Here is a 26,444-nt window from a genome sequence, read left to right as displayed (position 1 = left end):
TTTATATATGTTATATGGTCTTAAATGCTGTAAGTCATGGTAGGAAAATACTATATTTTGAATGGCTGTTAATGTATACAAAATTCATTATAATTTTATTAAATTTAAAAAATAAATCTTGATTATTATGATCAGATTTCTTGACATGTCTCTTACTTGTAGTTAAATAAGCCAGTGTATTTATTTTGTTTTAAAGGAAAATCTAAAATGTCTCTATCAAGAACAGACAGAAGCACTTGAAGCTCAGGTCCTTTCCCTAAGGTAAAAAAAAATCTTTCTTTTCACTTCAGATTGGTATCTGCCACCTGAATGAATTTTGTTTTGTTTTGCCTCATTATAGCTATCCAAAGTTCAGCATAATAAAGAAGCAATTATTTTTCCACCTCCGCCGTGCTAAGCAGCTGGTCCCTTACCTTTCTCACCTGGCTCTTGCCACAGTAATCCATGCGACGGTCACCTCCAGGCTTGATTGTTGTAATTCGCTCTACACGGACTGCCCTTGAAACTGACCCAGAAACTCCAGCGGGTGCAGAATGCCATAGCGAGGCTTCTTATGGGGCTCTTGCCATGGGAACATATCCATCCAGTGCTATACCAGCTGCACTGGCCCCCAATTGAGTACAGGGTCAGGTTTAAGGTGCTGGTTTTAACCTTTAAAGCCCTGTATGGCCTAGGACCCTCGTACTTATGGGACCACCTCTCCTGGCATGCCCCCATGGAGGACCTTACGGTCCACAAACAGTAACATCTTGGAGGTCCTGTGCCTCAAGGAGGTTAGACTGGCCTCGACCAGGGCCAGGGCCTTTTTGGCCCCGGCCTGGTGGAACACTCTTTCGCAAGAGACCAGGGCCCTGCAGGATTTGATATCTTTCCACAGGGCCTGCAAGACGGAGCTGTTCCGCCAGGCCTTTGGTCAGGGCCCAGTCTGACCCCCCTTTTTTGTTATAAGACCCAGTATGTAAGTGACCTACCTAACCCTTTGCACTGGCTCATACAAGACCAGCACAAACAGTTGAGCCTGGTGAGCACTCATTGTTCCCATTCCATATAGTTATAATCCATGGGTTGCCATCTGATTTTATTCTGCTCCAAATTAGATTTTAAGCTGTATTTTGATCGATTGATTTATGTTTTTATAGTATCATACTTCGATGTTAGCCGCCCTGAGCCTGGTCCTGGCTGGGGAGGGCGGGGTATAAATCATTTTTTATATTCTTATTGCCGTATTTTTCTGTCTATAAGACGTCCCCATGTATAACCTTTTATAAAGGTTTTAACCTTTAAAGCCCTATACGGCCTAGGACCCTCGTACCTACGGGACCGCCTCTCCTGGTATGCCCCACAGAGAAACCTACGGTCTGCAAATAATAACACCCTCAAGGTCCCAGGCCTCAGAGAGGTTAGGCTGGCCTCAACTAGAGCCAGGGCCTTCTCGGCTGCGGCTCCAATCTGGTGGAATGCTCTGTCACAAGAGACTAGGGCCCTGCGGCACCTGACATCTTTCCACAGGGCCTGCAAGACAGAGTTGTTCCACCAGGCCTTTGGTCAGGGCGCAGCCTAACTCCCTCCTCTGGCAACCTGCACAGAATTTTGCTTAATTGGTTGCCATCAATTTGATTTAATTAATTTTTATAATGAAATATTTTAAGACTGTGTGACTATTTGACCGTTTGATTATTTGATTGTTGTTAGCCGCCCTGAGCCTGGCTTCGGCTGGGGAGGGCGGGATATAAATAAAATTTTTTATTATTATTATTATTATAAGACTTTTTTGGGGGGACTCCGAGTTAAGAAAATTGGGGGAGATCTATACGTGTATAAGGCACCCCCAAATTTTGAACATTATTTTTTAGGGGGGGAACCTAGTCTTATACACTGAAAAATACAGTATTACTACTACTACTACTACTGTATTTCTGGCACTCCTATAAAACTTGAAACTTGAACTATGTACAGAAATCTTAAAGGCTTGGTGTATGGGGTGTTAGGGGAAGGGTAGCACAACTGGTGGGGGACATGTTGTGCTCCATCTGGGGTAGTTTGTCCACCTTTGGTCCCCACTCTGCACTTAGCTCTCTCACTTATGGCTCTTAAAAGATGTCAGTTGCGACAGCAGCTACACCTGGGAAGGGCTTCAACTGGCCGGCTAAACCACGTGAGGGTAGCTGATGGGTCTCAAACCCTTGGTGAGTTAGGGACTTCTCTTGCATGTGAAGACAGGCTCTGGTGAATTGAGCAGACCCAAGACCAATAGTACATCCAGCGATCAAGAAGGCTTTTGAGGGAAGTGAGGGGCAGATAGTGCTTGTCAACCTGAGAAGGTAACCCTTCTAGGAGAAGGAAAACTTTGATCCTAAACCTCTGTGAGATATCTTCGGGAGAAGAAAAGGTTAAGGAGTAAACCCTACACAAATCCAGAATAGAATCTCTAAGGTAGTTGGATGATGCCTTGTACGCCCCCTTCCACCATCTCCTACCGCAAAGCTGGTGGCAAACATAAGCTGGTGCTCTGCTTTCCTTTGGACCACATCAGTGAGGCTGGTGGCGGGGTCCTGTCATATGGGCAGCCCAGGACCTCCATACACATTGCCCAGTCTTGCAGCCCAGGGAGGTCACATTAGTGCTGCTAACATACATATGTTGGTCAAATCAGGTTTTTGTTTAAAGCAACACCTGAGAGAGGAAAACCTAACAGCACAACCAGTACAGCTGTATTACCTGTATGTATATTTCACAGTCTACTGTTAGTTATAGCTTGTGATATCACTGGTGATGAATGATTATCACAGGTATTAACACTGAATGGTACCACATACTCCACATTTCTCCTTATGCCTAGAACAATTTTTATTTTGTCTTAATATTTGTTTAATGTGGTGAAATGTGTGTGTCTGTCTGTTTGGGACGAGCCAGGTAATGGGCAACCATGTTGCCCATTCAGAAATGTTTAAGTTATTCATTCCCGCCATAATAACATTCTGCCATTTCATGAACATTATATATATATATATAGAGAGAGAGAGGTGCAATGTCAGGGCTGCACAGACTCACTGCTGGGAGTAGTACCAGCAGAACTGTCGCCTCTCTCTTCCCAATAAGCAGCTGCAAGACTTTTGCTGTGGGTCTGCTCCTACCAGGTGAGCCACTCCTGCATTTGACTTGTATAGAACTACCAAGAATTAGGAAACAAGAAAGTGGAGTAAACAGGCTTTGCCCTATTGCAGCTACTCTCTCTCCTTTCTATTATATTGTGTTCATATGTTTTCAAACTACCAATACTAGATCAGTGATGTTAGTCGTGATAAGGGGAACTCTGCTTATGTTATTCTGCCATATTGATGGTCTTTTATCCACCCTTGTTTCTTGCTTATAGTGTTGTATGTCATTTCCTTTCTAGAAAAGAGTTATCAGAGTCTCAAAAAAAGTGTGAAGATCTGAGTGGAAGATTAAAGCATCAGCATTTGCTCAGTGCAGCAAGTAGTTCCATCAGAGTTGGTGGCCTTTGCCTACAATGTGCACAGCACGAAGCTGTTCTTTCCCAGACACATTCTAATGTCCACATGCAAACCATTGAAAGGCTAACAAAGTAAGTAGCAGGACATTTAAATCCTGAATTAAAACAAATTATTGCAAGGTGATTTTTTAACAGTGTTTAAGTCATGATTTGGGTGTCATTTGCTGTGAGGTTCTGCACAAACTCCATTAAGTGCAAAATCCATTTTCTCCAAGGTCACCTTTCTTTTCCACCTCTCTCTCAACAGTGTGCTTTAGTTGTTTGCTGAAGTCTCGGAGGAGACTTCATGAAGAGAAATTGAAAACTTTGGATAGAATATCGACCAAACACATTTCATGGGTGTTTCTCTTCCTTCTTAGCCCTCTACAAAACCATGTTCCTTGAAGCATAACATAATTGTGCTTTTATTTCTGTGTGGCCAGGTAACTTTTATAGCAAAAGCAGGAGAATTCACTTCAGTACTTTGTTTATGTTGTGTATTACTACTGTAATTCGCTCTACGCGGGGCTGCCCTTGAAGCTGTCCCAGAAACTCCAGCGGGTACAGGATGCTGCAGCGAGGCTCCTCACGGGGTCTCTGCCATGGGAGCATATTCATCCAGTGCTTTTCAAGCTGCACTGGCTCCCGGTGGAGTACAGGGTCAGATTTAAGGTGCTGCTTTTGACCTTTAAAGCCCTTCACGGCCTAGGACCCTTGTACCTACGGGACCGCCTCGCCTGGTATGCCCCACGGAGAGCCTCAAGGTCCATAAATAACAACACCCTAGTGGTCCCAGGCCCTAAGGAAGTTAGATTGGCTTCAACCAGAGCCAGGGCCTTTTCAGCACTGGCCCCAACTTGGTGGAACGCTCTGTCTCATGAGACCAGGGCCCTGCAGGATCTGATTTCTTTCCGCAGGGCCTGTAAGACAGAGTTGTTCCGCCTGGCCTTTGGATTGGAGCCAATTTGATTCCCTCCCCCCCCCCTTTTTCCTTTCCTTCTCCTGCAATGAGGCTTCATTTTAATATTTTAATGTTCCATTATTTTAATGTTGTATTTTATTTTTGTTTTTAAGTTGTAATCACTCATCTTGTTTTTATTATTGCTTTTAAGCCGCTCTGAGCCCGGCCTTGGCTGGGGAGAGCGGGGTATAAATAAAAAATTATTATTATTATTATTATTGCTTTGCATCTGACTTGAAACCCATTTCCAGGACTTCAAACCACCGTTGTGCTTATCAGTCATAAAACTAGTACGAAAAGGATTTTAGAAAGGTTGCTGGTGAGATACTTCAGATATCTCTGCTCCACCCTGGGAATGCTGAGCCATTCAGGCTGCCAGACTCGGAGAGCATATTTGTGCGTCTAGGTTTTTATGGTCCCTAAGCTTATTTTTCTTACCTATGGTTCTTTTCTCTCCCTTGATGCAACAAGAAGTATTCATACAACATCTCTAGCGGGTAAGAACCTAACTTACATAAAAAGACCCAGTGTCCATCTGGACACCTAACAAGAAGATGGGAGAGGCATCCTAAATGCAAAGAATCCAAATTGTTAACTTTTTCTGTATACTTTGAGAATCACATTAACATAGGATTGCACCTTGAATGTAATAACTCTATGGTAACCCAAGAGAAAGTTCCATTGAAATAAGTGTGATTTTCCTGTAAACCTAGATAGGATCAGTCTGTCAGTTACTGACCGAGGGCTTGCATGAATAACCATTCACCATCTCTGACATGCATATCTAATAATCTAGGTCAGAACTGTACATTTGAAAATGTGCATGGTAGTATTGCTTTAATCATTGGCAACAAGCATTTTGCCTGCCTTGCATGTGTGGCTCATTCCAGTTCTTCCCTCCCCATTAAACATATGCTCTACATCACAGAAAATAGTTGATTCCTTAGTTTACATTCTGTATGCATTCCTTTTGTATTACTCCTAAAACAGAAGCAATGAAGAATCCTAGACTTTCTGGTTCTGTGCTGCAGATTATATAGCCTAGGGAATCTGTTCTAGAGTTGAAAAGATTTTCAACACAGTTGCCTATATTCAATACTGCAGCTTAATGTGGAATCCATTCTTTATCATTGCTATAATCACAATTCTATTTTGCTGGATGCATTGAACTTCATGTATTTTTTTTTCTTGACTGTGTGTGTTTGCTATATTGTGTTCTGGTGGAATGCTGCCCAGTTTGCATAAATTGTGATGTACCTGTTACTACTACTCAGCACATCGTGAGAACTCACATCATAATATAAGTTTCAAAACGTTGCTAAAATTAAACACTGATACTCATTTTAAGTGGATTTTATTTCCTTGGTTAATTCATATATTTATTTCCTTTTTAAAAAAAACAGTGAAAGAGATGAGCTAATGGCAGCACTTTCTTCAGTCAGAGTAAACCTAAGTGAAATGCAGCAAAGGGAATCTAACGCTTATGAACAAGTGAAGCACGCTGTACACATGACGGAAGAAGCCAATTTGGAAAGAACTAAGGTAAAATAGCACTACTTTAGGCATGCCTAAGCATATGCTTCTGATTATCCCTTGCTTGGACAAATAGTAGAGAGACAGTTACCTTCAAGTCTACTGTGCTTCTCGGAGATGTCTGGCTAGCTGCTTTACAAATCAGAATGCTGGATTAGATGGGTCTTTGGTCTGATGTGATAGGGCTGCTCTTGTGGTATTGTTGGGGTTGTGAGCCTTGTTAGATACTAAAGCAGTGACTGACACTGCTCTCTGGATGTTTCATTGTCTCTAACTAGTGCCTGTGCTGGCTGGGACTGATGGGTGTTGGAGCCAAGCAATTTCTGGAGGCCCATGAGTTAGCAACCCTTCGCACTATAGCAAGAGAGAGATGCTACTAAATAAAAATTACTGTGCTTCTCTGGCATAGATCAAGTGATATTTCTTTTCTTGCCCATCCTTCAGTGAAGTGTCTGTGTCCCCCCCCCCCGCTCTCTATTGCATCTCTCACTCCCCAAATGTTGATTACTACGATACTTCCTTTATGTTTGTTTCCTTTCCTATCCAAATAACATTTTGATATGGAGGGGAAATGGGCATGGTGTATTATAAAAGTTGACTAATTAAACAACTAAGTTTCTTACATCAATATGTTATCTGTGGGGTTGGTGCCCAGCAGAATAGAATCAGTCTCAGAAATATATGTCTTGGTTTTCATTCATCTTGAGAATTAAGAAAGAGTGTGTGTTGAGTTGGTTTTGCTTCCCAATGCCATATTTCAGACAGTCTCCACTCATATTCCTTACAGGGCAAGTATTACAGTTTTCTTAGAAATGCTACTCCATTAAGTCCTCTCTGTTCAAATCGGTTTTTATGAACTTTGCTTGCTGTTGGTCAGGTTTCTAAGCTTTCAGAATTCATACAAGCAGTGAATAATTTTTATCATCTATTTTAGGGTGTAGTGTGAATACTATTACACAGCTTTAAAAACATTTATGGTAGTGAGTTGTCTTGATAATGAGTGCCATCTGCTGTGTAATTAGTGAATTACCTCTAATTGTGAGAGGTTTATAATCAAACATAACTTTCATGAAGGAGAAGATTATATTGTATAAACGGGAAAATATTTTCCCATACTGTGATTTCAAATAAGTTCTGAAAAGAATACAACTGACCTCAGTTTCAAGACTTGTGGTTTGATTGTTTAGAATATTTATAAATCATTCAATGTTTTTAAAATCTCTTAAGTGGTGTGCTATATAAAAATAGTAAACAATAAGTTTAAAACAAAAATGCAACATTGAACAGTATTATTGTTGGCATCCATCTGTCTCCAGAGACAATGGAGTGCACCTCCGGGGTGAAGTCAAACCACTGGAGAATTGCAACACCTGCTGTGGCTGCAGAGACCAGTAACCCATAACTGCTGCCTCCCGCATTGTTTTTGCTGCGTTAGCAGCACTGAAGTGACCTCTCCAGGGCACAAGCCTGGGCAGTGTGTTTGGAGGTTTTGGGCTGCCCAGACAACAAGACCTCCCCCCCACCTCAGCCTCGCTGATATAGTCCAAAGGAAAGTAGAGTAATATGTTTGGCACCAGCAGGAGTTGCCAGAAGGATTGGACACTATCCAACTGTCTTAGGGAGTCCACTCTGGATTTGTGTAGGGTTTACTCTTAGTATTTTTGTTCCCCGAAAATGTCCTGCAAGGCAGATAGTAAAACAATATAAAAGGATATAAAAACAGGAATTCATGGAAATAAAAACAGGATCTGATCTTGTTGGTCAGGGAGAGCCTAGGCAAAAAGAAATCTTTAGAAGACTTTGAAGCAACCAATAGTTGCTGCTTCATATATGGCTGGGGGAAGAGCATTGAAGAGTAGAGGGGTCCATTTTCAGGTTAAAGTACTATGACATTCTAGAACATGCAGTACCATGAGTAGAAGTTCCCCAAGTGATCTAAGTAATCTTACATGTCTATACAATGGCAGACGGTCTGTTAGGTAACCTCGTCCTGAGCTGTTCAGGGCTTTATATGTTTACAGCAAGGCATTGAACATGGCCCAATGGCTGATTGAGGATTCTGTGCTTCATCAAGGGTTGTATCTAATGCTTCTGTGGCAGCAACATAAGACTTCTCACTCACACAATAGAGCTTCCTGTTGCTATCCTCCAGAGCAGATTTTAGGGGCACACAGGGGGCTACAAGGGGGACAAGATGAAACCCTGTTTCGCAGTGTTCAGAACAACCCTGTGCTATTATTATTTTTTTAAGGCCACATGTAGACAAACACGAAACTGCTGCAGGCAAAGCCCATCAAATTATGTAAACAGTGTTTGAGGATGCCATGTGCAGAGTAAGTTGCTTGAGGATTCCATGAAGCAGTACCAGCCAGTGACTCATTTAAAGAATTGAATCTGCTTCTGTTCTGCTCTGTCTTGGTTAGAATCACATTGTTCAATAAGTGGATCAGTGCCTGCAAAGGAGCTCAGAGTTCCTTTATTTTGAACAGTTGTGTACAAGAAGGTATTTTTACCTCTGCACAATAAACTGTAACTACCAAAATTTCCTGTTGCGTGTTGCTTCTAAAAGGATATAGGAGCTCTATTATCCTTTGCTTTAGGTTACCCTAAAGAGAAGCAAAAATGGGGATTCCCCAGTGGGCATTAGGAACCCCCTCCCTGTGGGTAATGTGTTATTCTTATTGCCTGAAGCGGGAAAAATGTTGTCGCGCCACAGGAAGCTCTGCAAATACCGCTCCCTTGAAGTTTCAATTCATTTCTCTTGCCTTGCTTATATAATATTTGCCTAGTTCCTGTTCTAGCTTGTTATTTTTCTCTTCTTGCTCATTCTTACTGTTTTTCCTTACGGTTTAAAAGAAGCTAAGAAATACCTGCCTTCCCATTTAATAATTACAGTCGTACCTTGGTTCTCAAACAGAATGCGTTTGAAAACCAAGACGTAGCTTCTTACTGGCTTCAGGAGCAGCGTCCTGCAGCCATTCATTCAGAAGCCACAGAAACCGCACTGGATGTTTGGCTTCTGAAAATCGTTCGAAAACCAAAACACTCGCTTCCAGTTTTCGATCGTTCAGTAGCCAAACTGTACGAGTTCCAAGGTGTTTGACAACCAAGGTACGACTGTATTTTAGAAATGCTTGTTTTTACAAGAATGCTAGTGTCACAAAAGAAAATAAGATTTGCTTGTCAAGACTACAACTTCACTAAACTTGCTCTGAGATTGTAACCAGGCTTATGCTCTTAAGAAAGCATTGGGTAAGAGTACAGCAATTACATTTATGTTCAGAAAGTAAGTTTCTGAGGCTGCAATCCTGTAAACATTTACCCAGATGTAAGTCTCATAAAAATCAGTGGAACTTATACCTGAGTAGACATGCGAGTCTAGTTTTCATTGCATGCTTTGAGTGAGATGTACAGTAGTACCTCCGGTTACGTAACTCTCTGGTTACGTAAACTTCAGGATGCAAAAGCAGCAAACCCAGAAGTATTTGACCAGGTTTCGCCACGCACACATGCACAGAAGCAGTTCTGAGGTTGCAGAAAATTCGGGATCCGACTGTACCTCCGGAATGGATCCTATCCACAATCGGAGGTACCACTGTACTCTGAAATTCACAGTGAATGTTAGCATACTTGCAGCAAAATCCTGTTAAGCATATAGTCCAGTACTGATCTAATTCTGTTTGGCAGTCATAGTGATTGGATCTCTCTTATGGTCCAGTTTTGAGCAACAAGTGGTTCTTGGGAAAGATTTACAAAAGTTATATCTATTCTTCAAATATACTATGCATCTCTATATAGCCATATATTAACTTATTTAATAGGACAATGTTTAATCTAGAATTTTTGCTTGTCACTTCTACTTTTTCAGATTTAAATCTTGTTCTAGTTTAAAAAATGAGCTATTAATTTCAATCTTTAAAATATGACCATTTCCATAGGCTCTAGTCCAATGTGAACAACTTAAAAAGGAGATGGAGAGAAAGAGAGAACGTCTTGAAAGGGAATTAGCAATACAAATAGATAAGAGGGCTGAAGAGCGAGAAGCAGTTCGTGAAGAAATGAAGAAAGAAAAAGAGAACTTGTCATCGTTGGTATTTTAAACATTTTCTGTATAAGCATTTTGGACTGTAAACATTTATGCATTCTGCTCTGCTGAAAGGCAGCAATATTTTGGACCTTTTTTGCCTTGTTTCATCCCACCACCACCCCCCATTAAAACTTCATAGCTAGTTTTTAAAGGGTGGGGAATCAATATTGTGTGATCTCCACAATCAGGATCAGCAGAACATAGCTGATTTCTCCTGACAAGCATGTGGTTATCTAGTGGAAGCGGGGAAGCAGCAGTCACTTTACACTTAATTTTCACACTAGTCCAAAAATATTAGTGATCCCTGACGTGGACTATCTCTATATATCATGGTGCACATGTTTCCTCTATATTTCAGCAAATAAAATGTGTGTGAAGCAGCCCGGAAGTAACACATTTTCTGCATTTGCAAGAGTTTATGTATTGTCATTGTAAACTCTAGGTTTTGGGCTTCTTCTACTTTTTAAATAACAGTGCATTGACCTTCAGCAGTCTATGAAAGCAGTGTATTTACCATTTGAAACATAACAATTTTTAGCTTTGTGCTATCATTTTACTTGTTAATTAAGGTTTTGCTTTGTTTCAGGTTATGTCTTTATCTCAGAATGTGGCTAGCTTGGAGGGTCAGGTTGACAGGATTACAAGGGAGAAGATCTCTTTAGCCAATCAGCTGGAAGAAGCTCAGAAACAAAATGCTTGTCATGATATTGAGATAAATAAGGTAGAAACGCATTATGAAAACAAAGTAATCAACTGACATTGATATAAATAGAGAGTGGTTATTGATACAAATAGAGAGAGGTTTGATGCCTTGTACATTATGCAAGCTAATTGGGCACACTTTTATGATTTAACTGTCGCAGCACTCTTTAGATAGGTTCTTCGTTCACAAAATATGCATATGTATATTGATAAATCCTTTGTGGTACAGTCATACCTCGGGTTACAACGACCAGTGCCAACCAAGAGCTGCTTGTATATGGCAGCTTCCTTCTGTCCTATGCATAGCTGTCAACGTTTTCCTTTTTTTAAGGGAAATTCCCTTATTCTGAATAGGATTCATCACAAGAAAAGGGAAAAGTTGGCAGCTATGTTACAGATGCTTCAGGTTGTATGATTTCAGGTTGCGCACCACGCCGAACCCGGAAGTACTGGAATGGATCACTTTTGGGTTTTTGCGCATGCGCAGAAGCACTGAATCGTGACCCGCGTGTGCGCAGACATGGCGCTGTGGGTTGCGAACGTGCTTCCCTTATGGATCACGTTCACAACCCAAGTGTCCACTGTCCTTTTTATTCTTTTATTAATTAGAAGACAATCCCTCAGGTTCTGATCTAATTCTAGTGACAGTTTCCCATTTCTACATGTGGGAATGGGAGACCTGAATGTTTTATTCTTTATTCCATAAGCTACTCACAGAATGTGTTAGAATCATATAATTGTAGAGGTGGAAGTGGTCCCAAGTGTCATCTAGTCCACCCCCCTGCAATGCAGGAATCCATGACAGATGGCCATCTAACCTCTGCTCAAAAACCTCCAAGGAAGGGAGAGTCCATAACCTCCCAAGTGAGACCGTGTTGATAGGGAGCAATCAAATATGGTCAATAAATAAACTTTGTGGAGAATAGCTATTTCTTAATAGACTCCCTATTCATTACACAAATTGGTCCATGTACTATGTGACAGTAGATCATTGCTGTGAATGCAGAAGGTGGAAATAGTCTTGTTTATAAAGCTAAAATAAAGCTTTACGCTTGACCTATCAAGCAGCAGATCATTCTTACAGGGCAGGGGGGAGGAGTATGTGTGCTTGTATAATTTTTTTAAACTGGTGTCAGAGATACTGTATTGTGCATGCAGGCATAATTTACACAGACACTTTCCACATGGCAATCATATTAGAAATAATGGGTGATATCCAGCCAAGTCATATGGGAATAGACTCACTGAAATCAATAGAACAATTACATTGATTTAAATTGGTCTACTCCAAGTATGATTTAGTTAGATATCACCCAATGGTACTAGAAAAAAAATATGTTGATGTTTGAATACTTGTACAACGCAGTATTTCCCACAGTTAGGAGCAACTCAAATATAAAGCCTAAATGTAAGGGGGGGGAGGGTTGAGTTGTAACACTTGGTAGGTATTTGTGCCCTACGAAAAGTAAAGGTAAAGGGACCCCTGACCATTAGGTCCAGTTGTGACCGACTCTGGGGTTGCGGCGCTCATCTCGCTTTATTGGCCGAGGGAGCCGGCGTACAGCTTCCAGGTCATGTGGCCAACATGACTAAGCCGCTTCTGCCAAACCAGAGCAGCGCACTGAAACACCATTTACCTTCCCGCTATTTATCTACTTGCACTTTGACGTGCTTTAGAACTGCTAGGTTGGCAGGAGCAGGGACCGAGCAACGGGAGCTCAACCCGTCGTGGGGATTCGAACCGCCGACCTTCTGATCAGCAAATCCTAGGCTCTGTGGTTCAACCCACAGCGCCACCCACGTCCCTTCCATGAAAAGTGCCCTGTTTCAATTATTTCAGAGTAGAGACTTCATGGACATGAATATATTGTAGCTTGTATTGAGGTGAGTGGGGAGGAAATGTGTTCATATTGCCAATTCTGCAGGGACAGCACTTGCTTTCTTGCTGTGCTGCACAGTAATGAAACTACTGCAGGACAGCAATGAAGAGATGTCATTTCTGTTGTCTCAGTAATGGAATGTGTGTCCCTCTCTTTCCCACTGGCACCCACTAAAAAGGAGGAAATGCAGCTTTGTTGTGTTCTGCAATGCCACCACTTAGCTGAATATGATTGGCTATGTGATAGTGACAACATCACATCCAACATGTGATCCCCTATTTGCTGGGATCATCTGGACTGATAAAATACAGAAAGAAATTGGCTCAAAGCAGTAGCAAATAGGGGAAACAGTAGCTGCGAGCAGTTGTGAACAGCCATGAAAAAGCATAGGATTAGGAGGCTTTTAACCATGTAGGCTGGTGAGTTTGCACCACTTTTACTTTGAAAAAATAAGTCTGACTTAGCCCTAAAATAAACTACTAAAAAACAGATTTTGAAGATAACCAGCAGAGGGCATCAAAAGCTCTCCTTGTAAATAAATGTTGCTCTGTATCTTGAAACTACACACTGTTATCTATTCAATCTAACAGGTGTGTGGAGAAGTACGCTATCAGTTGAATCATGCCAAAATGAAGAAGGATGAGGCAGAAAAGGAACACAGAGAGTATAGAATAAAAACTGCAAGGGAACTTGAAATTAAAAACCAGGTAAGAGACCATGATCAAGCTGTTGTTAGAAACTTGAATGTGTTTATTTTTCCAGTAGTGATAACTAGTTGTTATAGGTTCTAAATGGCAAGAAACCAGCTATTCCTAATAAAGAAATTGTATTTTTTCCCAGAGAGTTTTTATCCTAAGAAAGTTGTAGGTATAAATAGCAATGCAGTACTAAAAATATTCCATCGTATGCCATGTGTAAACCAACATGCTCTGTGTATATATTATGTAATATCAATTTATATACATTTGTTTGTGGTCCATCAAAAGTTAAGACACAGTAACCACTGTGTTAACAACACTGTTTTTAAAAACACAAGTTAAAATACATATTCTGTTCTGTCTTGCCTTTCTAAAAACTTATTTTTATTAATTAGAAATTTATAAGAAATCCAAAAATAAGTTACTGCTCATGTACTACAGTGGTACCTCGGGTTACATTCGCTTCAGGTTACGTACGCTTCAGGTTACAGACTCCACTAACGCAGAAATAGTACCTCGGGTTAAGAACTTTGCTTCAGGATGAGAACAGAAATCGTGCTTCGGCAGCGCGGCAGCAGCAGAAGGCCCCATTAGCTAAAGTGGTGCTTCAGGTTAAAACAGTTTCAGGTTAAGAACAGACCTCTGGAACGAATTAAGTACTTAACCCGAGGTACCACTGTATTGGCAATTTGTAGGCTTACTACTTGGTTGTGTCTTTCAGACTAGGGAATGTAACACTGGGTACCTGTTAGAATGCATTCCTTATTAGTAAGCATTTAATATTGGGATAAACCACTACTAAATTAGGAAACCGGACATGTTTATACTGAATCCTCTGAAATCCCTTGTTATACTTTGCCTTTCTGCCAGTTTCAATTTTCACTGGCAGCACTACAGAGCTTTGTATTAAATCCCTGTTCTCATTAAAATGCACATATATGTTGTGGAACATGTAGTGCTGTGAACTGAAACTGCTCTGTTGCCAATAAATAGCCATTAAAATATTATTCAATACAGGAATGGTGTGACTTAACATTTTTGTAGAGTTTGTGAAAGGAAGCTAATCGAAAGATGGCAGCTCTCAACACTATCTAGTTCTGTTCTAGAGGGTCCTTCAACCGCCAATGTGTGGGTGCCCCTTGTGTATGTGGAAGTGTTTTCTGTTAAGTCAAAGCCACCATTAGATACAGCTTCTTTAAATCATTTGGTTATCTTATGTCAGTACAGGTGTCTTCAAAGTTTTTTGTAACCTTTTTAAGGCCTACAGAGGCTTAAAACAATTTGATATTAACTTGGGAGATAGTGCAGCTATATGAATTTGTATACTAATGAATTGAGAAGTAAGAGCAAGAACATTTTGCGTGGCTCATAAACATGCTGATAAACTTTGGAGCTAATGGTAAAATACCAATTTGGAACTGGAACCAGTATTATTTCCCTGTAGCACGCAGTCTGTGCAGACTGCTCTGTGTTGTCTGTTGGAAGCAGGGCATGGTGCAATGTGAGAACTGCATTCCTACAATCTGCTCCCAGAGTAAACAAAGGAGTAGGGCCTAAGCCCACCAGGACATGTATGGATCTGCCTCAGAAGTGATTATGATGTCCAGAGGTTTGCTGTGATTCTAGTGTGGAAGTAATAATGACTTTAGTGAAGGGCCATAGTTTAGTCATTGAATAGATGCTTTGCGTGCAAAGTGTCCCAGGTCCAATCGTTGGGATCTCCAGATGTAACTGGGTCTGAAATCCTGGAGAACTGCTTCCCATCTTCTCAGACAATACTGAGCTAAATAGACCGATAGCTTGGCATAGTATAAGACAGCTTTCTACATCTGTAGCTTATGGAGAACATAGCATCCTAATGCAACAATAGATTGGGGGCTATAAGCCAATAACATAGCTGGAGCCAGTAGCAGGCATGGCAGGCATATACACAGACAAACAAAAGACGTTCCTTTTTGCAGCAGAGAAGGGCAGACTACTTATTACCCTTTCAAGGAAAATGAATAAGGGGGAGCACAGTTGTCCTGAACTCTTGGCCTACCTGGTGGCAAGTAAGTATGTCAAGTCCCCAGTCCAGGGTAAATCCACATGTCCAAAGTCCAGAACAAAGCAGTCTCAGAGATCCTGGAACACCCAAGCCAAGGTTCATCAACATGGGCAGACACAACACCTCAGCTCTGCTGCCCTTTTATACTTTGTCTGCTGATTGCAGCATCTGGCCTTGATGAGGCATGTGACCCTCACCTAGAATCATAGAATCATAGAGTTGGAAGAGACCACAAGGGCCATCGAGTCCAACCCCCTGCCAAGCCTACTCCAGCTCTGGTGATGAGTTCTGTTTCTCTGGTTCCTATGCACTGAGCTCCATCCCCTTGTCATCCTCCGTCACCCTGTGAGTACTTCATACACCAACCTCTCCTTCCCCATCCCCAGCTTGCCCCAGTATGTCCCAGCCCCAGCTACACTCCTCACTGGGATCCTCTTCCTCCTGTTCCTCTTCCCCATTGCCTACCAGTTCATGAGAACAGTTTACATGGAGAGGAATGTGCACAGGGGTGAGTCTTCCCATAGCCTCCCTCCCTTGCAGTGGTGCCCCCTCAGTTCCCAGGCAACTAATTTTGGTGACTGGTCACATGTAGGCCATAGAAGAAGAGGCTATGGGATCACAAAATGGTGCAAATATGGAAGACTTTAGGTATAAGCAGCCAAACAAGTGTCAGGAACCTCCCTTTCCTGGAAAAAGAAAGAAAGCCAAATGCCCTAACATTATTAAGTCTGTAGTGGAGAGCCCGCGGTTCGAATCCCTGCGGCGGGGTGTGCTCCCATCGTTCGGTCCCAGCGCCTGCCAACCTAGCAGTTCGAAAGCACCCCCGGGTGCAAGTAGATAAATAGGGACCGCTTTCTAGCGGGAAGGTAAACGGCGTTTCCGTGTGCGGCTCTGGTTCGCCAGAGCAGCGATGTCACGCTGGCCACGTGACCCGGAAGTGTCTTCGGACAGCGCTGGCCCCCGGCCTCTTGAGTGAGATGGGCGCACAACCCTAGAGTCTGGCAAGACTGGCCCGTACGGGCAGGGGTACCTTTACCTTTACCTTTAGTGGAGAGCCCCACCTACAGGGAAAATGAAATGTCCTGCCACTTCTGGATCTTGCCGCTTCTGTGATCAGATTTGCATAGTAGAGACTGGCCTAGAGAATTCAGACACGTATTGCTGTAAGCAGTTGAAAGATAAGAAGCTGAATGAGCTCCAGTTTGTGTGTTGCCTGTTGTTGGTGTTGTAAATTAGCGCTAGAAAATAAATCAGAATTCATTGATAATTGTACTGGTTTGTCCCCTGATAATTGTGCTGGTTTTATGGCATACAGCATAGAAAAGAGTAAATGCATATACAAAACAACTCATAGGAGTACTGGTTGCTAAACACAGGCTAGTGGAGATTGACATGTAATGTCATTTGCATGGAAGCAGCAGCTACCAATTTAAAATAAAACAATGAATGAGAAGAAGTTAGCAAATTAGCAGCAGCCAAGGGGGAGACCGGTTCAGATTCTAGTAGGAGAAGCAGGGTTCAAAACCAGAAGGCAGGCAGGAGCTTGGAAATGACTCCTGGTTGTGATCAAAGAAAGCATTGTAAGAGGTGGGTAAATGGAAAAAAATAACAAAAGGAAGGCAAACAGGCAGTTCCTGCCAATCACCATTACCCCAAAGGAAGTTGCGCCCCCCCCCCCAGTCCCCATCATGGTCCCAGACTCAAAGGGCCAAGGTTGGGAGGTCCATTACCTGTCAGTACCATTGTTTATTGGTGGTGGTGGTGATTGTTTTAATGTCCCCTTGTGCCCAGTGCAACCACTGCTGTGCACATGAGGTTGGGTGGGCAAGCAGGAACTATTAGTTGGCTCTGTTATCTCTTGGAAGGAAATAAAACGGAAGGAATCATTGGCCCAGCGGCGGGGTTCCTCTCATCCTGCAAAAATATATTAAATTAATAAATTGATCTTTACATAAACATTGGTTTAACTTGGTGAGTAAAAGCTCATTTTCTGGGAAACTCCTTTCTGAACCAATTCCATGGAATGTAAGGTAACCTTTCCTCCAGCAGAAAAGATTCAGACACAGTGGAGAGAAATGTCCCTAGTTACTTGAGCTAACATGCCGTCTGCTCGCCGTAATTTGTGTTTCAGAAGCCGCCCAGAGTGGCTGGGGAGGCCCAGCCAGATGGGTGGGGTATAAATAATAAATTATTATTATTATTATTATTATTTCAGAAGGGCTTACTCCCTGAACATGGAACTAGACTGCGGACTTGTATAGAGACACTTGTCCTCGGCAGACATTGTATCAGTGGCTACTAGTCATAATAGCTATATTACCTCCAGTGTCAAAAAATGCATGGCTCTGGATACTAGCTGTTGCAGCTCATGTGCTGTTTGTGGCCTTCCCATGAGAATCTTTTTGGCCACTGTGAGAACAGAATGTGTAATTGCACTTGCTCTTTGCCTTCCCCCAGCCAGGGTGTCAAATAAACCTCTTTGAGACCTCCCTATTTCTTCAGCTATGGGGGTGGGAACCAGACTGATAGCAATAAACTGGCCCAGTCAAGACAGTACTCCAAAGGTATGCATTTTACTTAGTTTTGAGATTCTATATTCCACCATTAAAATATTTTCCCCAGGGGGGCCATACAGTAATGATGGCAACAAAAGTAATAAACTGGTTGGAACTGGAGGCCACAAGGCGAGCACTAAAGCACTTTGTACCAATACTGTGACAAAAGCACATAGTGATAAGGGCAGGCAGTATCACAACAAAAAAGCATGTAATCTGCCAAGGCAGATCAAAAATATGAGCTCTTCAAGTGGAAGGAAAGACAACCTCAGCTCCCTTGTAGTGGAGTATGTCCGGGGACTCAATGACATATAAGCAAGACTGGCTGACCCAAGAGTCTCTGATGCCCATGGAATGGCAACTGTCATGGACTGGCAGGATGCAGAGGCGTGGGGGGGGGGGCACCAGCTGGGGAACCCCCAGGGGAAGAAGGCTCAGAGCCAGGTGATTGGTGGTGGGACAATGAATGGTCAGAGGGAGAAGAGGGAGCCTAACAGACTACACTATGACAAAGTTTGGCCTTGTCATCAGTATTAGTCACCATTGCATCAGCAAGACTTGTAGCTGAACTTGGGCCACTTTCCATCACAAGGAACTTTTGAACTTTTTCACGGACAGAAAGATTTAGTATTACCAACCTCCTGTTCTGACCTTAAAAGCAATTGCCTGACCGTGCAGGATACCTTCTAGTCATGCATAGGACTCAAAAGTGTACAAGGCAAGAACTAAGCCTTTTTGCAAAACATAGAATCTGTGTTCACATAATTTCACTCTACTTCTATGGGCCAAAAGGCATCAGTGACCATCATGGCCTGGTGGCTCACACCCTTTATTTCATTAGTTTACGCCTCCCTAAAATTGGTCCTTCCTGAAGGCATAGTTGCCCATCTTATCTGGACAGCGATTGCTTGCTCTGCAATTTTTACCAATGTTCGTTTACAGATGGTATGCAGGACAGCAACTGGGACCCACCCAATCTCTTTCACTAAACACTATAGCATGAATTTACTGTATATGCATCCTTGGAGGCAGCCTTTGGCAGGCACATTCTCCAACAAGTGCTTCAGAGCAATTAGTCACCTGTCTTCCACCCAGGAATTAATAAGGTTGGCTTTTGAACATCCCACTTGGTGATGTCCTTGTGCCTACTTGAGAAGGTTCTGAAAGGTGTTTCTGAAGGGACACTAGGACACTACCCAAGTCCATCCTATGCAGGCTATTATTTCTTCCCCAGTTAGTTGCTATAGATTCAACTGCAGGTATCAGGAGTCTGTCATGTCACTATACTGTTTCCCTTCACTTGGTTGTTTCCTTTTCCTTATGCTCTCAGAATGTATGGAAGCCCATATTCCTTTCTGTGCTCCATCAGAAGGCAAATTGCCAATGAAAGGGAGGGGGGAATTGGAAATCCTCTTGGCGTAATGACGGTTTTTTCCAGCCTTCAAGCGATTGGTGGATGACAACCCACTTGGTGGTATCCCAGTTTCTTTTCCACCATGCCTTCATTCTTTAATTATCTGTTGCCTCCTTCAGTGGGTGGAATGTTTTAGTCCTGCCTTTTTTTTATAAAGATGAATGTGTTTTTCGCATTTATTCAGTTTTAGTTCTATGTTGGTTTTAATGTACATGCTATTTTTTGTAAGTCATTTTGAGTTACTTTTTTGTTTAAAAAGCAACAAATTCAGTTAATAATAACATACTACAATACAATTAATTCAATAAATAATAATAACACTCCACTCTACAGGATGCCTGGTAAGGCAGGTGCAATTGATATAGCCTACAATTACAGTGGTGCCCCGCAAGACGAATGCCCCGCAAGACGGAAAACTCGCTAGACGAAAGGGTTTTCCGTTTTGGAGGTGCTTCGCAAAACGAATTTCCTATGGGCTTGCTTCGCAAGACGACAATGTCTTGCGAGTTCCTGCTAGTTTTTTTTCCTTTCCCCCCCTTTTTCTAAGCCGCTAAGCCGCTTATCAGCTGATCCGATCAGCAGATAAGCCGCTAAAAACCTCTAAAAGCCGCTAATCCGCTAATCCGTCAATGGGCTTGCTTCGCAAGACAAAAAAACCGCTAGACGAAGAGAATCACAGAACGGATTCTTTTCGTCTTGCGAGGCACCACTGTACTCCCTTCTCCACAACCCTCAGATCAATACTGGTACTGCACTTCATATGGATGCAACTGGTATAGATCAATTCCTTTTGCCTTGTCCTCTCAAGTCTTGCTTATACAGGTCAACTTACCCCGGCCAGTTTGATCCTCACCTGCTGGTTACCACTGCCTCCACCCAAAGGAACAAACCCTTATAAGAATATAAGACAACAGACTTTGGATGCTGTGTGGCTGTTATTATGTAGAAAAGAAAAAAAACAACAGAATTTGCCCTGGCAAGATTTAACAAAAATGTATTGTGTGTGTAGAGCTTGTAAGCATGCATAGAATTAGGTTGTTAAATTGAAATTTTCTGTTTATTATTTAGATACATAGTGACTGAAAACATATTTAATTTGAAAATAGGTAAACGCTTTATATGACATAGGAGGATTTATATAATATAATGAATAAGTACATGATTTTGTGACGTAAAAATGCATTCTTTATTTTACATCCTAATTCTCACAGTCTTGTTAAGCTGCCTTAGAATTACACTAATATTCTTAGTGTTTTATACATATATCACAAAAATTGTATTTTTATTAAACTACGGTTTCAATATATAACTTTTCTGCACTAATCAGATCTGACAAAAATATACAGTAAGCAACAGTTGATAGTAGTTGCTGGGAAAACCAGTGTTCTCAATGAACTGAAGTGTTCATGTTCTTCTATTGATAGGGTCATAAATATTTATAGTCTGAGTGGGGTTAAATGGGCTTAATTCTTTTCTGGGTTATGATCACTGTTAAAAGCAACCATAACTGATAACCACTTAGTGATGTGGGCTGCAAAAGGTGGTGAATTGTCTAACATTGCCTCCCTATCCCTTCTGCTGATAGAAACCCCTGCTCAATCAAAGAGTCTTCCAACAGGAGAAGAGCACCACTGGATATAACCCACTTAATATTTCTACTGTAAGAGGGTGTCACTCCACCAGGCTACAGCAAAGTGGGGAATGGAGGCAGGGCACTCCATCAACTGTTGAGAAATCAGTTTGTGCTTTCCTTGTCCATCAACTATCCTTCAGCACTGGCTACTCTATATCAGGCTGCAGTAGAGGAGACCAGCAATTTTTGGCTCCTCTCAAACTATTTTCATTTAAGTTAACTGAAAGAACTTGGTGGCTAAAAACTGCTGACTTGAGTTTGCTTCCCCACCCCAATCACTCCAGTTTCCTTTAGAGTATAAGCCTAAGAGTCTTGTTTGTTATTGATCTTATGTTATCAGCTCTGGAAACAATTATGGCCAAATAGAAGGGTGAAAATGCTTTAAATAAATAAATAAATTTGCCATAGTTATTCATGTATGTGAGTTGAATATAGAAATTATATTTCCATAGTAATCCAGAATCCTTTTTTAAATATGAAAATTAGTTTAGGATATGGAAAGAACATTAAGTTAGCATTTTAAGTGTAACACATATTTATTTGTTGTTTCTGGGTGAAATTCATTTAAAATCTTTATCTTGGGATCTTGGGCTCAAACTAAATGAGAAGCTGTTTGCTCTCTGTACACAACCAAGATTAGCAGACATAGTATTGCCTTAAATCCCTAAGCTTAAACATCTGGCAGGTAGAGGGAGGCCATTTTCAGCAAAAGTCCTTTTATGTTGGAATATGCTTTTTTGTTGGTCCGACAGAACCTGAGCTGATTTATCTTGAGGGGATGGTATAAAGCCCATCTGTTCGCTTTAAATATTTCCCTTGAGAAAATAATGAGAGCTTATATTTATGCCTATAGTGTAGAATTATGAGGTTGTCTTGGCTTTAGTTGACAGTTGTCAAATTATGTTTGTTTTTTGTTTTAAACAAATGCCTTTTCGATATGTGTGTGTGTGTGTGTGAGTGAATGGGTCAGAATGTTAAAGGGGAACTGGGGACGAGGACTTAGAGTGGTCAACCTAATTTCTACTGCCATAAACTGTTAAAAAAGGAGTCCTTGATATACTTAATAGTTTCTTATTTAATTTAATTACCCTAATAAGAATATGGTAATTGTGTTGGAATGTTAATAGGCTTATTTTCTATGCATGAGTGCTGATACTGCTGCATTTATCTGCCTATTACAGGTACTTATATAAGTTTGGGGGAATTTATCTAAAGCTAGTAGCACTGAATAATAAATAATGAAATTAGTAGCTCAGTCTTTCTCATTCTCATTTCAATTTGTGTTGTAGGCATGATTTTCTTTAAAGTGCCCTTTGATTATTATTTTTTGTTATAGAATGTATGTATGTACAATGTTTGTGATGTATATAACTTCCCTTATTGTTATAATTGAATTTGCTGTGCTCCTCTGTGTGCTTTTAAGGAAATAGAGAAATTGCAAGTGGAGGTCAATGAATATAAACTGCGTTTGGAGCAAGCACTACAGGATACAGCAAGAGCTAAGGAAGAATGTCTGAAACAAACAGAATTGCTGGGTAAAACTGAGCACCAACTGCACCTCACCAGGTACCCCTTATCGTATATGGCCTTAGCACCGATTTAAATTTTATACTGCAAATTTTTGCCAGCAGCTTATCCACAGTTGTTAGAGATTGATTCAGTGCACAGCTTTCAGGCATATTAGAAGTGAAGATGTACTGAGCCAAACATTCAGACGAGATGAAGCGTGGCAGGAATTTAGTGATAACAAATCTATTCATCCAGAGTATTCTTTCTGTTCATCTAAAGTATTCTTCAAACAATCACGGTGTTAAATGTCATCTTAGAACAATTTGTAGTCAGTAAAAGTTATATACACCCAATTGTTCTTTCAAGATTTTTTGATGCAGTTGCTTTAAGGAACAATTGAGATTATATAGCACATTGCTCTCCAGTTCCTTATTGATATGTAAAAGCTGAAAATAGCTATCACTTTCCTAGTTACTGATTATAGTTAGATGCATGCATAGTCTTCAGAGAAAATTGATGATCATGCATAAAACAGTCAATTCTATGGCAAAAATGTTTGTGTGGTAGACAAGCAACTAACTACACACACAAAAACTTTCTGAAGTTTGTGCATTTTTCTCTTAACAGTAGCCCCATTACTCTTAACACCTGTCTGCTCCCACTGAGCTTGATTAATTTAACACCTCAAACTCATTACTGTTTCGTTTTTTTAATCTATAGCATGAACTGCTTTCTGGAATGGAAGTCAAGATTTAAAAGTATGCCAGAAAGCATTTAGATTTGTAGTATTAGTTGGGTCGAGTACATGTATTGTATGTGCATACAGACTCGCACAATGGATATGAATATGGGAGATTATAGTATGCTTCTTAAATGATCACACCATCCTCTTTTTTTTTTAAAGAAATGATGTAAATATAGATCATGGGCTAGTAGCAGATGGGAAGAAAAACACCCTTTTTACAGCCTGTATTTAGAGAACAAATATGCTAGAGGTTAATGAACTTGAAAAAAGTTTTGGGTAGGTTGTTAAGACAGCAAAAGTTTTGATTTTGCAGGACTTCTTTTATAATGATTTGTTGTGATAGTTAACCAAATGGTTTACCAATTTCCATCCGAAGGCTAATCATACAAGTTATGAAGCTGTGTGGTGTCTTGGAGAAAATCCAAATTGTAGATAGCTTTTCTGAAAAACTTCCACATTCTTAATAAGGTATACTAAGAGCTTAATTAAGTCAAGCATCCAAATAAGTGATTCACATTAATGATGAGACAATACTACTTCAGGATTACATAAGCATGTAGTCTGCAGAAAATTGTTTGATTGCAGAAGATGGATGGGTTTAACAGTGATATTCGGCTTTGCTTTCTTATGGCTTAAGAATTGTTATTGTTGCTATCTTACAGCTTTCCAAAGTATAACTTGTCATGACAACATTTCTCCAAGTGATATTTTCCTCATATTCCCTTATCATTCTCATGTTGGTCTAACAACTAGACTTCCTGATTTGTGATAATGTGAAATGGGTGGGGAACTGCAAAATCCTGGTCTGATGAATCACTCATGACCATCAGTCTTTTGTCATTGTTTGCTTTCCTGCGCTGTGTTTTCTTATCAATTACTTTTGTTATGGTTTAGCATCATATGTCAGTGTTATAGTTTTAAATTGTGGTCTTATCCACCTTGAGTCATGAAACGAAGTCCAGATTGCATTTGTCTCCCTTTGTGGAGCATTGCTGTTTTGAAAGAAGTACGTCATTTTTGTGGGTGGCTTTTCATGTCTGCAGGTGTAGTTGAGTGGCCTATGTTTGGCCCTTCTAACACAGCTGAAGTTTTATTAAAGTTGCACCCATAAAGAAAGTGAGGCTGCTTTTTTCCTCAGGCAGACAATTCAATGGTTAATTTTAAAAACAAAAGGAAGTTTAGGAACATCAAAAGCAACCTTATACCAAATCATAACACTGATCCATCTAATTTAAAGGTTCAGTTTATTTCCACATAGTATAGTATTTCTGATCGTAAATAACTAAATAATTGCAGTTAGATGTCTTGTTAACATGCAGTTTTTGAAAAATAAAACAGTGTAGGGGGAAAAAGCACAAGCATGCATGGCATCTGAACTCAGTTATAGTATAGTGACTTGAAAGACTCACACATCCTGTCTTTGTGGTCCATCTGTCTCCATTCTCTTAACCTTTTATCCACCAACATAGCTAGAAACTTGCTTTAAAAAATAAGTGGATATCTTTGTGTTCAGAAACAGCTCAACTTCACACTAGGAATTGAGATACTGTATGATTATGATTTCTAGTCTTTTGTAGATGCAAGCATGATATAAATTTCCAATAGAAAGAGGAATGAGTGTTGTAACTAAGTGCAAATATGTATTGTTATTCCTAATTATGACATTTTTTTTACAAAAAAACCCTGAAAAATCTGCCGCACTAAATTCTGTAACAACAACCCCCCCCATATATTGCAGGGGCATCTTCTCCCATATGAAATTCAGGTTTAAAACTGTCACCCGTCAACTTTTTATTCTCCAAAAATAGTTTAGCTACCTGTAAAAAAAATACCATTCGTATTTGGTCTTCGTTCTGCTTTTTTCCACTAAATTTGCGGAAGCATGTTTTTTATCTATTTATATTTCATTTATGTTTGTGCTAGTTTTGATTGCAAAAATTAGGCTCGTGTTTCAGTGGCAGTAAATACGGTTTAAAATTTTATTCTGTTTTAGAGATGGTTGAGATGGTTAACAAAATAATAAATACTTAAAACTTCAATGCACTTTGTTTTTCCATAGAGTTTTAGTTTGCTGTGTTCCAAAAGTAGACTACTGTGTGTGATTCCTATGTTTCAGTCATGGGTCACTCTTATTTATTCTGTCACATTGGAATAACAGTCACTTGTGTGAAATGTTGCAGTAAAAACATACATGGGAGTGTCATCCAGTTACACCGATTCTAGGTGTGTATTTACAATTACTGTCAGGCATGCAAGTATCCTTCAATTGTTACAAAAATATTAGGCTAATCCATGGTGGAAACATAAATGCCTATAATATGTGTCGTGTCTTGCTGACCCAGACTGTGATGAGTCTTCTGTGGGTGGGAATTCCATATTACGGTTTCAGTGCCTACTAAAGATGTTTTTATTCAGACAGACCTTCCCAGAGGGGTGATTACAGCCATGCTGACTGTCAGTTTTATGAAATGGCAGAATATAATTTTATATTGTTTCTATATGTTCTTACTATTGTTTTTACTTTTGTTTTTATAGAACTCTTGTTGAACATCGCTTTGAATTTTTCCCCAATATGAAATGATTCATAACTTAATTAAATAAATAAAACCAATCACACCCCACCCCCCGAAACTGGCTTTGTACATGCCCTTGCAGTCTTTGTTAGTTGTGCAGATGGTAAACTTGAAAGTGTGCTCTTGATCAAGCCTGAAGGAGGCAGTGAGACATGGAGTGGAGGTGGACAGAGCTTTATTGACAGAGCACAACATTAAAGGCTGCATAGGTTACTTTACTGCTGCCTTGATTTGGGCTCAGAAGGCATTCTGTAGACCTGTACCTTTAAAAATTCTTGATCATTTGATTCATGCTTGCATCTTTTATTCCTCAATCCAGTTAATATTTCTGTTGTGTAAACAGTTCTAAATATAATTGGTTGAGAGAAATCCATCAATACCATCCAACTGTTCTAATGAATTGGAAAAGTAAGATGGGTGATTGGCTGAACTGATGCCAGATAGTGTTCGTTGGCTATTTATTTTTATTAAGAGTGAGTAAAATTCACCACTGTTCTACAGATCATTTGGATTATTACTTGCTCTGATACTCCAGACAACTCCCCCCCCCCTTCAACTAACACTGAAGTGTAGGTGAAGTGCCTAGCAAATGCTTTTGTCTTGCTTGCAGTCAT

At 40.6% G+C, this 26,444-nt stretch overlaps 1 protein-coding gene across 2 annotated transcripts in view; it reads left to right on the top strand.

Annotated features, from left to right (window-relative positions):
• The window catches only part of SDCCAG8 (SHH signaling and ciliogenesis regulator SDCCAG8), an 89,743-nt gene that overhangs the window by 11,238 nt on the left and 52,061 nt on the right, over window positions 1–26,444 (top strand). For both annotated transcript variants that reach the window (XM_082215023.1, XM_082215022.1), the window contains exons 7-13: window positions 197–261; window positions 3,398–3,586; window positions 5,858–5,996; window positions 9,926–10,078; window positions 10,661–10,795; window positions 13,247–13,363; window positions 22,427–22,569. In XM_082215023.1, the coding sequence (XP_082071149.1) occupies window positions 197–261; window positions 3,398–3,586; window positions 5,858–5,996; window positions 9,926–10,078; window positions 10,661–10,795; window positions 13,247–13,363; window positions 22,427–22,569 (941 nt within the window). The remainder of the gene's footprint in view (window positions 1–196; window positions 262–3,397; window positions 3,587–5,857; window positions 5,997–9,925; window positions 10,079–10,660; window positions 10,796–13,246; window positions 13,364–22,426; window positions 22,570–26,444) is intronic.

The sequence above is a fragment of the Podarcis vaucheri genome (genome assembly GCF_965113315.1).
Source record: "Podarcis vaucheri genome assembly, chromosome: 3".
Classification (NCBI taxonomy): domain Eukaryota; kingdom Metazoa; phylum Chordata; class Lepidosauria; order Squamata; family Lacertidae; genus Podarcis; species Podarcis vaucheri.
This window is presented reverse-complemented; position numbering and strand designations above follow the sequence as displayed.